This window comes from Xiphophorus couchianus, chromosome 15 (genome assembly GCF_001444195.1).
Source record: "Xiphophorus couchianus chromosome 15, X_couchianus-1.0, whole genome shotgun sequence".
In the NCBI taxonomy this organism is placed as follows: Eukaryota; Metazoa; Chordata; class Actinopteri; order Cyprinodontiformes; family Poeciliidae; genus Xiphophorus; species Xiphophorus couchianus.
The window spans coordinates 1,638,156-1,651,516 of NC_040242.1; the positions used below are offsets into that span (position 1 = coordinate 1,638,156).

A 13,361-nucleotide genomic window follows, 5' to 3' on the forward strand; every position below is an offset into this window, starting at 1 on the left:
GTACTTTTTCATCAATATTTAGGGATTATTGGCTTAAAACAAGCTCTTATTGCTTGCTGAAAAGTTACCTCAACTTTTTATACTTCCATTTTATACATCCATTTACTGCTTATAAAACAGCCCAAGTACTGAAAAAGAACATCCAGGTGTTTTTTGGCTTCTAGAAAACAAGCCATTTCAAAATCCTCCTGAATGTTAAGTCACTCTGCCCCATTACCTAGCAACTCAAGCTGAGCTCCAGCTGTACAATGGCTGCTGGAAAAGACAAGTGTTTTGTTGTTGACTTGCCGCGTTCTTGTTGGTTGTGTAGGGACTATTATTGTTACAAGTTAGTTTTCTAAACTATAGAAAAATATCGTTGGGATGTACAAATATGAAAATTTGAGCCGATGTTGATATCCGACAGTGACACTGATGTTATGGTAGAATTTACCAATACATTATTTTAAAAATTGAATATTCGATTACTTGATTAATCGTCAGAATAATCAATAGAATACTGAATTACTAAAATATTCGTTTACAACAACCCTAAAGTTAATGTTTTATGAGCCATTTCAAAAACCTCCTGATTCTTAAGTCACATTCCAAAGGCTGCACTGTTACCTAGCAACCCCAGGGAAGTGAAGCCCTGTCACCTAGCAACCCAAGCTGAGCTCCAGCACATTTGATCAGCTGGTTTTACTGCTGTACTGTACAAAGTGTTTTCTTGTTAACTTGCCACCCAGCAACCACTTGCTGCATTATTGTTGGTTGTGCAGGAGGCTCTACTAATGCTTTTCAAAGATGTACGGTTGTATAATTGCGCATCTGTTTAGCCATTTTCATGTGAGAGTGTAAATGTTGCGTGACCAGCAGCAGCTTATTTGGATTTAAGTGACAACAGGTTAATTCTCTAAAGATTATTTTGTGTAAAAATGTAATAAATATATTCTGTACTGCCCATAGATCTATGCTAGCCTGTTCCATCCATCCATCCATCCATTTTCTGTTCACCCTTGTCCCTAATGGGGTCGGGAGGGTTGCTGGTGCCTATCTCCAGCTACGTTCCGGGCGAGAGGCGGGGTACACCCTGGACAGGTCGCCAGTCTGTCGCAGGGCAGCTAGCCTGTTTAAGGAAGCATAATAGGTCACTTTTAAAGAATCCAGTCAGATAAGTTAAATAAATGTTTATTTTCTATCCTAAACGTGCTGAATCATGATGCCTGTTATATGTGACCTGCTGATGGTTTTTATTTTAAAGCGTTTGTGGCTTTCTCTCTTCTCAAACATTACAGAAATCTGAATCACCACGTTTGTCTTTAATAACTCATCATCGCTGTCATTGACTGACGCTTTTTAAATTGCACCTACGCTTACTTTCCTCATATAGGAGTAAATAGCTGTGATTGACGAAAGACAAAAATATATTCAGATGAAGCATCAGGAGAAGCTGATTACTCCTTTCATCAGAACACGGTGGAAATTGCCTACAAAATCATCCACTGTGGGGCTCATTTGAGGCTTTTCAGAGGAAAAAAATAAATTATGATGATTTATTATCTTTTAAGCTTCCTTCAGCTGCAGAGAGGAGGTTTTTTTTTAACTTGTCAATAACCACACAAAACCTGACACTTTCTTTTTAAGAAAAGCCCAAGAAAGGGAAATTGTTACATTTAGCATTTAAGCTAAATATCTTAAAGAATATACTTTAAAAAATATAATTTCTTCCTGTCTTTTTTTTTTCTTTTGGGAGACAAAAATGACTCGCTCACTATAGCAGCTTTCATCAAAACTGCTTTATCCATTTCATGCTCAGCAGCTCTCTCTCTCATCAGCTTATTGATTTCTTAATTGGTCTCCTGCAACAGCGTTTCAATAAGAAGCATTCAGTCATGCCTGGATTTGCTGACTGCACTCTGCTCACGGTTATGATCATCAACCGCTGTCTCCTCAGCTGACAGCTGGGAAATGATCGTAATTACACTCTTCTGTGTTTACAAAATATCCTGCGATTCACTACATGTTTATTTAGCAGCGTAGGAATGAAGGTTCACCTGCTACCAGGTGAAAGATTGAAACTATTCTACTTTGTGGTGACTGATTGGTTTTTAATCAATAACTTGATTATTAATAATGTAGCAAACTAAGCAAAACATGATGTGCAGACTTTTGGCCAAAATTAGTCTTTTAAACATTTGTAAAGCAAACATTTTGAGCTATTTAATTTTATCTGCTCAATAATAAACAAAAAAGAATTTTATTGGAATTAAATAAAATTATAGTATGGATCGGTAAATTATTGTAGGCCACAGTTTCTAAATATTTTGGATTGATTGTACGGTATATTAAAAAATGTTTATACTTTTTTTTTTGAAAAATTGTAAGTCAAAAACATAAATCTGCAATAAAAAACATAACTCTAATATTGTAATGTCTGAAAATAAAAGAAATTGAAAACTGAGATCTCAAATATTACAAAAATATGATGCAACATTTGTAATATTTTAGGAAACCTATTGTTTTTATTAGAAATTTCTAACTTTTTAATGTTTTTATTTTTGAAAAAAGTAGAACCTTTTGACATCATGGAATATCTAAGTTTTTTTTCTTGTAACTATTTGAGATTTATTTCTTTTTCTTTGACCAAAGCTGTTATTTTGTCTTTTATTTACAGAAGTCCTAATATTGTGTAGTTGGTTGTATTTAATAAAAGCCTTAAAATTGTTTTATTGTAGCAGCATAAATGACGGATTCCCCTGCATTAGAACCCATAAAGATTGTAATATTATAAATGTAAAATAATGACACAAAGGTTCACTTCTTTTTCCCACTCTGCAAAATAGAAAATAGTAGAAAGCATTCTATATAAGCAAGGCAGATGCACTGCAAAAACACAAAATCTTACCAGATATTTTTCTCTAGTTTCTATTTAAAATATCTTAGTACATTTGAGATAAGACAAAAAAGTTACTTTTCAGCAAGAAGTAAGAGCTTGTTTTGACTAAATAGTTGCTTAATATTCATGATATAATTCTCACAACTCTTACAACATGGGAAAAATATCTTGTTATAAGTTAAATAATCTGCCAGTGGAACCAGAATTTATTTACTTAAACCAAACTCCTATTAAGTACTACAAACTAAAAACCAGCGATCAGCCCGAAACCTGGGAGTAGTGATGGACTCTGACCTGAACCTCCAGAGCCACATAAAGAGAGTTACAAAGTCGGCCTTCTATCACCTGAAGAACATTTCCAGGATTAAAGGACTAATGTCTCAGCCAGATCTAGAGAAACTCATCCATGCGTTCATCTTCAGTCGTATTGATTATTGCAACAGCGTCTTCACAGGTCTGTCCAACAAATCAATCAAACAGCTGCAGCTGATCCAGAATGCTGCTGCTGGCGTTCTGACTAAAACCAGGAAGATAGAGCACATAACACCAGTTTTAAAGTCCCTCCACTGGCTCCCTGTAGCTCAAAGAATAGACTTTAAAATACTGTTGTTAGTTTATAAATCACTGAACGGCTTAGCACCACAATACATTAAAGATCTGCTGTTGTTGTATCAACCTTCTAGACCTCTCAGGTTCTGGTTCTGCTCTGCATCCCCAGAACCAGAACCAAACAAGGAGAAGCAGCTTTCAGCATCTATGCACCACAAATCTGGAACAAACTTCCAGAAAACTGTAAAACAGCTGAAACACTGACTTCTTTTAAATCTCAACTAAAAACCCACCTGTTTAGAATTGTATTTGAAATGTAATCAATTACAAATTTATGGATGGAACTTGACTTAATGCTTTGTTTTGATTATTGATTCTATATTTCATTGTGTTTCTGTGTTTATGATGTAAAGCACTTTGAAATGTCTTGCTGCTGAAATGTGCTGTACAAATAAAATTTGATTGATTGATTGATAAGTTACTTGTAAGTTAGATTCATCTTAGTTTACATGTACTAAGATATACTGTATGTACCAGAAGGTACTACAAAAATACTTGGTAAGATTTTGTTTTTGCAGTGTGTGTGTTGATATTTATGAGGAACTGTCTGTAAAAATAGCTTCTCCCCTTAACATGCCCACATGTAGTCGGGGTAATAATTGTATAAATGCATTTTTGGCACCAACTTGGTTGTTTTCTGACTACTTTTATGAGAGGCTTGTTGTATTTTTTTTTGCTTTTGACATCAGTTTGTGTCCCCATCTCATTTTCCTTGTTAGATCCTCAGTAACTGTGGGTGGCTTTGTCACGCAGCCCTGGGGTCCATGACTCCGGCTGTGAAGTAGACAGGGTTTACTCAGGGACAGTCGGGGCACCGGAGCCGTAAATTGACGTGAGAGGATGCTTGCAAAACCGACTGAGCACGTTGCGAAAAATTGGTTTTTGCAGATGAGCCCTAATTTCCAGATTCATTTGTAAGCTGAACATTCACAAAATGCTTTTTGTGTTGTCCAAAAGCCAATATTTTACTCAGAGTAGAACTGCAACTAAGAATTATTTTAGTGATTGATTATTCTGACGATTAATTGAATGATCGACTAAAAAAAAAAGACATATTCTGGGCTGCAGCTAACATTGTTTTAGTAATCAATTATTCTGACGATTAATCGTTGAATCGGCTAAAAAAATTAACAGATTCTGGGGAACAACTAGCGATTATTTTAGTAATTGATTATTCTATTGATTAATTTGTTGATTAATCAGCTAAAAAATTACTAATTTTGTGATGCAACTAACATTATTTTTGTAATTGATTATTCTCATGATTTATCACCTAAAAAAGTGACACATTCTGCGGTAGAACTAACAATTATTTTAGTAATTCACTATTCTATTGATTATTCTGACAATTAAACAATTAATTGGCTAAAAATGTATACATTCTGGACCAATGATTATTTTAGTAAGTGATTTTTCTATTAATTATTCTGATGATTGATTATTTTGGGTAAAAAAAAAGTCTGCTGCAACTTTTAGTAATCGATTATTCTGACACCAATAAGCTGAAGAAAAGTATTGACTACTAAATTAGTTTGCGATTCATCACGATTAATCTGATTAATCATTTCAGTCTTAATTCAAAGTTGAATTCAGTCTCTGTCTTACTCAGAAGTCTGCTTTTAGGAATATAAAACAAGGTTATTGTAGTCTGAATAATACATTTAACTTCTAATCTGATATGTATTAAAGGCATCTTTGCTTGAATAATTATTTATGAATTGATTTTTCTCTACAGTGCTGGCTGACCTTCTGGAGAAAGTTGTGGTCCATTTATCCAGCTCCGCCTCAGGAAGCTTCTTCTCTGCGGCTCAGTACAAAGGTCAGAGAGGAACCAACTCGTTTTCTTTTTCTTGTTGTCAAATGAAAGTTTCTGACTGTCTTTTGGTGCAAACTGTTTCATAACCAGTAAAATAAAAGCTTTTGTGTAATTTGTTCTGCGATCTTAAAGATCGAAAAACTTGAAAATATACATAATGTAACACCAACTATGCAGAAGATGAATATTATTTATGTTTGTTCGTATTATGCAGTGTTTGGAATGACAGTGTTTTTTTTTATATGGGAACATTCAAAGATCTGAGCAGTAACGTAATAAAATGTAGCTTTGCAAAACCTTTAGCATGTTACAAACCTCCATCAACACAAGTAGTGAATAACTGTGAAGTGGGTGGAAAATGGTAATTGGTTTTTAAGTATTTTTTTACACATTCAAGTCTGAAAAATGCGGCCCACAGGGCTGAACAATTAATCGAATTAATCGTGATTAATCGATTATTAAAATAATTGACACTGTTGCAGTAATGAATTCAACTAAAGGTAAATGCGTGTGTGAATTTCTGTAGATCTTGTTGGGACATTTTTCCTTTAAGTCTAGAAATGTTCTTCAGGTGATGAAAGGCCGACTTGGTAACTGTCTTTATGTGGCTCTGAATGTTCAGGTCAAAGTTCATCACTAGATCCAGATTTCAGACCTGCGATAACTAAAGTTCTCTGCTGGCTCTAATTGATTCTTGTTCTTTTTTATGTCCAAAAATAGTTTTGTTATATTTGCTGGACAAAGTTGTGGCACCTCCACACATTTATTTGTTTTACTCATAAGTTTCTGAATGGATTCATCATCACTTGGTGACATAGTAATGTAGAGCAGCGTATCGTCTGCATAACGAGATAATAACGTACCTCGTTATTTGTTATAATCTGTGATCATATAGATATGAAATAAAAGGGGCCTAAGATGCATTCTGAGGAACCCCACATGTGTTTGTAATGAAGTAAAATCTGGAAGTATGAGAGAAGTACAAATACTTTTACGAGTCACCAAGTTTTTTTTGGTCAACTTGACATCAGGAGTTTTCCCTCTGCTGTAAAAAACATCCCCGCAGTAACAGTGAAATAACCTAAAAGCTAGGAAGTGATATGTTTTTCAGTGTCATCTGAATGATGTGAGCTGTCCCTGTGGATTCACAGACATGGAGGAAAAAAATCCTTCACACTTTGAGAGCGTTTTCCTTCCGCAGGTCAAAATATGTTCGGTTTCACAAGTCTAACAAGCAAACTGTGTCAGCAGGTTGGCGTGTTTGGTAGCCAGAGGGCTAAACAAGCTCCTCCGACTGATGCTAGACAGAAAGATACAAAGCTAATTAGTGAATACCCAGAAAATGTCGGAGACTGTAGTTTTTCCTGAAGGTTAAGCGCTAATTGCTTACGTATTCATCCTAATTAAAATGTTTTTTACAATATGTAGTGAAAGCAGCATGCTTTTACTACATGCTGCAGTATCCTGTCAGCTTCAACTTGGAAACATTTGTCACTTTTCTGGAATATTATGTGTTATAAATATTCTAAATAATATTAAAAACAGTGTCAAGTTGGTAATTAAGCTTTTCAAGCTTTACGTAAAACTCTAAGAATTGGTCAATTTAGCAAAAGTGTTGCATATGAATATCATAACATTTTTATTTGATAATTACTGAGTGAGTAATTAATATATTTCATTAAACTGAGGTAAGTGTTTAGTAGCGCTAATTATTTTGTTCTTTGTTTTGGATGCATGTTTTCTCTTGTCCATTTTTATTGTTTTCTTGTTTTTAAAAACTTGTTTGAAATAAATGAAAAATGAAATGATTTTGTAAAACTGCACAGTCAAAAATTAAATCCCAAAGTCATATTTTCATCATGTTCATTCGTTCATTTATAAATGTCACAGTTTCAAGCTTAATATTTACCGTACGTTATAGGATAAATGTTGTTTACAGGTACATTTTAAGTATTTATAATGTTTAATATTATTTCACTTATTTCAAAAATGAAACTTGTTCATTTTCTAGACCCATTACACACAGTGGGAAATATTTCAAACCTTTATTTCTTGTAATGTTGATGATTTTGGCTTAAAGAAGGTGAAAATATAAGATTTTGTCTCTCAGAAAATACAATATTGCAAAAAAACTCCTGGTGTTGCACTTTAATCAGCTTATAAATTTAAAACACAAAACGTCATCGCTAAAGTTAAGTGGAAGGAAAAAGTGTGGTTGGAAAACATTGCAGTTCGAATGAATCAATGATGATTCTATTATATTCTATTAATAATATTTAATCTTATAGTCCTAATAAGATTAATAAGGGAATTTCATTATATAGAGTCGTTAAAGAGTGAAATATTTTAAGCCTGTATTTTGAAAATCCAAAATGTATGTCTGAAAATTAGCAGACTGTGAAAAAGTAAAGGCATTTGCATAGAAAGTTAAATGGAAGGAAAAAGTGTGGCAGAAAAAGATTGGAAGATTGGAGTGAATTAATGACAACAACTTAAACGGGTGTTATTCCTCGTTAGACTAAATATAATTATGCGATACAGCTAACTCTTGGTAAAATACTATTTGAGTTTTTGAGATGCTAATGTAACCCACGTGACCACCACGCCCCAACCACCTTCCCTTTAAGCCGTCCCTTTAACAGCTGGGACCCTCATATGTATTTCCGGGTTTCCACTGTGCTGCTGCTCACTGTGAGTTGTGGCGTTGGTTGTTAATAAAACAATCTCAAATCTCCAACTCGACTCATCGCTGAATGAATTCATCTCTAAAACTCAAGGATCTGCGGTGAGATAAGTACCATCTGAACTTGCCGTTGTATCAGCAATACTAGCGCCGCTAATATATCCGCTGCAATACTCACCAGGTTGGGCTTTGTTGATGCCTGGTTTACCTTCTGATGAGAACAAGTAACATCCACTTCCTCAGACAATCCGTTACTCGACGGTCAGGTTTTTTTTTTCTCCCCCTTCATCGACTCGCTTGCTGACGGAGGATGGCGAGCTACCCACACACCACCTGGTGGTAGGAAAAAGAAAGACACTCTCCACACAGGAAAACCAAACAACACTTTCCATACAGGAAACAAAATAAACTCTAAGGGAGTATCTAAAGGAAAAGAACAATTCTCCTGTTGCTCTTGGACTTTTGAACTACATTTGGTTTTGAAGTATTATTGATTATTTCATTTTTGGTTTGTTCTTTTTCCCCCGTCCTTGTTTCTTTTGAACAATTTCTCTTTGTTTAGTTTTTGCTGTTAGTATTATTATTATTATTATTGTCATTATTATTATCATTACTATTTCCACTGCAATAAATGGCAATATAAACAAAGCTCTTTGCATCAGTTGCATCAATTATCCACCCAATCATGACTCCATGCCGTACCTATTTCTGATTTTATAGAGTGGTTAACACTAAGCCCTGCAGTCAGACCTGCTCAGTTGAGAAAGGCGCTACACTAATTAGCAGCTAATAGTTGTAAAAAAACAACAACAACCCCTAAATAATCCACATTGTTGCTACGGTAACTGTCTGAAAGTAATAGACCAGAGGGAATAACTGTTCAAAAAGCAATGCCTCAACTTAAAAAAATCATGAACAAAATCTACAGATCTGAACTAATCCTGTATTTTAATTATTTTTAAAAATGAACTATTAATTCTTCGCTGCACTTTGAGTTTTCTTGGTCCGATTGCAGGGAAAAATCCATGCGGTTTCCTCCAGCTCGGTCGTCTTCAAATTAATTTAAGGGAGTTTATTGTTGCGCATAATGCGTGAATACGTTTTCCTCCAAGCCCTTAAATTCTGCAGGATTCATTATTTTCAATATTACGTTCTTAATTTGTCTGAAGAACACAGATAAAGTCTGGGGACGTCCTGAAGCTGCAGGTTGCTGATATTTCTCTTCATGAGTTCTGCAGTGAACAACTAGAAATGTTTGTCGCTACTAATAGAAGAGATGAATTCCCTGCAACACCTTTTGTGGTGGCGCCTTTAAACAAAAGTTTAATATTGGTTATTTGGGTTATTATAAACGGTAAACTAGACTCTGGGGGCAAAGCGCTGAGCGGGAATGGAAACCACGAGAAGATTTATCTCCATTAGACGGTAATTGCTATCAGTGTGAGGTTCTCAGAGATGTTAATATGTGAGGAAGAAAACAAAAAATTCTCCAAATTAATACCAGATTTGATGGCGTGTGATTAATGCTCTGCTTCCTGATGGAAACGGCGTCGAATGATCGCTTTGAGATGTAAATTCCAGCCAACATTTTATCTTTTTATTGCCGTTTTTCCTCTGAAAAATTGGATTTGAGGCTTGCGCTGCTGTTGCCGTCGTCTGGATGATTGTTTTCCATATTAATTGCTAAAAAATCCTCATCATCCGACTATAAACTGTCTGCAGATGATTAATTTGCGCTCATATCATTATATTTCCCAAAAGCCAGGATGTGGTTGTAACTTTTTTCCCCGTTTATTGTCTGATTATTGAAGTTGTCAGAACATTAAACCTGAATTTCCAAAATCTAATATGTTTCAATGATTATACCTCTTAATAAGAACAGTTTTGTTTTTACATTCAGACTCTGCAGGAGACTTTGCTGCTTGTTGTGTTGCTCTGTTAGAAAATATTATACCTGGAAAAGAAACAATCTTGTGATAAAAACGATTCATGTGGAGGAGGAATTAGTAATTAAATTTTTTCTCCTCGTCTCTGAACTCAACGCTACACAGAAACCCAAAGTGCCGCTGTGAAATTACCCGATGCTACGCTACGTCGCTAACATCACAGCTAAGGCGGTTCAAGGTGCTTCATATTATAAAAACAGAAAACTACAAAGCTATAAAATAACAGTGAAGAATTCACCAAGATAATCAATACACATCAAATATATTGATTGATTATGGTACAAAAGCAACTCTAAACGGTTTTTAAGTCTAGATTTAAAGAAACTCGGTGTTTCGGCTGTTTTGTAGCACGCCTCAGACAATTGATTTTTATGTTTAATTTTTTGTGAGGACACTGTTGCAGTAATCAATGCGACTAAAGATAAACGCATGGATGAGTTTCTCTAAAGCTGAGACATTAGTCCTTTAATCCTGGAAATGTTCTTCTTTGTAGCCGTCTTTATGTGACTCTGAAGGTTCAGGTCTGGTCTCTGTTTTCCAGCTGAACGCTGACTCTACATCGCCCCTCTTTAGGTACAAAGATAACAACTTTAGTTTAGTTTCTGTTCAGCTGGAGAAAGTTTTTTCACATCCACACATTTATCTGTTCAGTGATTGGATGTTTCAGGGTCACCTGGTGACATCATAATGTAGAGCCGGGTCTCATCTGCATAGCCAACTCTGTCGTTCATCACGGTCAAAATGCTGAAAAGTTTTCTTCTGAATATTCCTGTTGTGCTCGGTGTGACTCTGATTTGTATTTTAATTGTTTTGTTGTTGCAGCAGAGGAGAAAAACATAAAAAATGTTGCCTTATCGTCTGTGGAGCAGCTGGGAATCCAAACATGCTTCAGGTATGTGGAATAAGATGTTTAATTATTGTAACGAAACTGCTGAGTTTTGAGTAGGGCTGAAGCGATTAATCGGGACTAATAAATTAATCAAATAATCATCAAAATGTCGCTGCATGGTGGACTTATTTACAATATTCTAGTTTTCTCAGACACTAATTTTCATAATCTGTAAACAATATTCAGCAAATTTACAAGAAATATTTATGAATAATGTAACAGTTGTTAAAAAAACTTTACTGCATTTGTCTAAATATTTTGCTAAAGACATTTCTCTTCTTCCAGTTTTTGTCACATTTGTATTTCTTAAACTGTAGATTTGAATATCAGGGAGCAGTTTTTTTCTTGTAGCCATTTCCTGACACACATCTCATACTATTGAATGTTTTTCCTATTTTGGAGAGAAATTACTGTTGATTTAGTCACACCGGTTGGAGATTCAAACGATTTAACTAAAGGAAAAAATTCAACAAAATGTGAGAACATAGCAGGATTTATTGTGCTCTAAATTTATCATCATGAATTAAACTGTGGTTTTAAGGAGTCCTTCTGGGTGTTGCTGTTAGAAATGTTTTGCTCTGCCAGGTGACTTTTATACTATCTGGCATCAGGGATTATAGAGGCTGAAATAAAATAAAAGCTCTGAAAACTTTCACAGTAATTCAGTTTGATCTTTAGTCTTTCGGAACAGTGGGGAAATAGAAATGCGATTCTGATGAAAAGCTGGAGAAGCGGAGCAGCAAAACTTCACCAGAGGATTTCACTACCGGTGTGGATGTGATGTTTTTGTTGCCAGGTATGGCTGCTACCTCCAGGTACTACAGGAAGACGCAGAGAGCGGCTTGGAGCTGCTGATGAAACACATGAAGAACTTCCTGTCGACACAGAGAGTGAAGACTTCATCGGCTCTTGGTATCCTTTAAAACTGCCTGTATACAAATTAATAATGTTCTAGGCTTCTCTGGAAAAAAAAAGTCTCCGTTGCCAGTTTGTTTAACCGCTTCGTTGAACAGGTTAGCATAGATCTGTGGTCTAAACAAAACATGACCGTTAATGTTTTTTTGTTTTTTTTTTACACAAAATCATTATTGGATAATAAGATTCGAGCTGTTTTAGGGCGTCCTGTCACTTTAAGTCCAAAGAAGCTGCTGCTGGCCACGCCCCCAACTCAACGTTTACACTCACACATGAAAATGGCTGCAAACGGATACGCAAGTACACAATCGTATATCTTTGACAAGCAGAAGTGGAGCCTCCTGTACAACCAACAAGAATGCAACAAAACACATTCTGCGGCGCATACAGCAGTAAAACCAACTGACCAAATGTGCTGGATTTGGGTTGCTAGGTAACGGTGAAGCCTTTGGAATGTGATTTAACAATCGGGAGATTTTTGAAACGGCTCATTAAACATGAACTTATTACAGAAAATACAGGTTGGTGGGTTTTTAGAAACAGTTGAGACCCAAATGGACGTACGAAGAAACGCAAAACCTGAATCTTTTAGATCCCCTTAAATAGTTTCTTCTTTCTATTTTTTAGCCATTCTGATGGTTTGAGACACTTTTGACTCCTGAAAAAATTAGGCTCATGGTTGATTCAATAAATTTAGCCCACATCATCACACCTCCACCACTGTGCTGGATGGTTGCTGAAATATCTACTCATCTGTTTAAAGAACATCAGTACAAAAGTCTTCAGGTTCATTTAGATATATCTTTATGAACATTATCTCTGCTCCTTTATTCGAGAAGAAGAGTTTTTCACTTTCAACCCGTCCAAACAGACCATCCCTGTTTAGTCTTTTCTTGCCATTAGAGCTATAGAATATGAACACCCTTGAACTAGACCGTCCATTAACCATGTCAACCTTGAAATCTCCATATTAAACAACAACATCTCCTACTGAAAACTAGTCTGATGTTCCTGTGGTGCTGATAATGCCACCGACCCCCCAGTTGACAGAGATCAGATCAGCTTCTGTCTGATCAACACAATACATTTTATCTTCCATCTGTGTCTCCAGGAGCTCAGCCTCCTTTTTGTCCCAAATGACATCCGGTAGCCACATCGCTCCTCTAGTCTCCTTTATAAAATGGACAAAAGAAAACACAGAGATACAGAATCATGACAAGTGGGTAGAAACCAGAGTTTATATTAGTTTTATTTTGTTGTGACGTTTCATTTGTCTAATTCAGTTAGTTTTAATTAGTTTTTAGAGTGTGTTTGTTAGTTTTTATTAGTTATTGCTTTAATATTGTTCAGTTTCTTCATACTTTGGTCAATGTTTAGGTTAACGTATTGTGGTTATGTTTACATTGATTAGGTAATAAATACTCAATAGAAGATTTAGTAAAAAATGAACAACTGATTTGCTGATAAATGACAAACTGCTTGTTTTAGGGGAAAAATCAATTTCGCATCAATTCGAAAGGCTAATAAATAGATTTATAGACACGAAAATAACTTTATAATTTCAGAATGTTTTAGTTTTATAAACACGCAATATTGTTAAAGTTAGTTATTGTTTTTCCCTGTTA

General features: G+C 35.3%; 1 protein-coding gene across 2 annotated transcripts in view; it reads left to right on the top strand.

The window, feature by feature from the left end:
* The window catches only part of tbc1d32 (TBC1 domain family, member 32), a 67,371-nt gene that overhangs the window by 39,574 nt on the left and 14,436 nt on the right, over window positions 1–13,361 (top strand). Inside the window, exons 28-30 of one of the 2 annotated variants that reach the window (XM_028041215.1) lie at window positions 5,223–5,306; window positions 10,755–10,824; window positions 11,618–11,733. In XM_028041215.1, the coding sequence (XP_027897016.1) occupies window positions 5,223–5,306; window positions 10,755–10,824; window positions 11,618–11,733 (270 nt within the window). The remainder of the gene's footprint in view (window positions 1–5,222; window positions 5,307–10,754; window positions 10,825–11,617; window positions 11,734–13,361) is intronic. The other variant, XM_028041216.1, reaches the window with a different exon arrangement.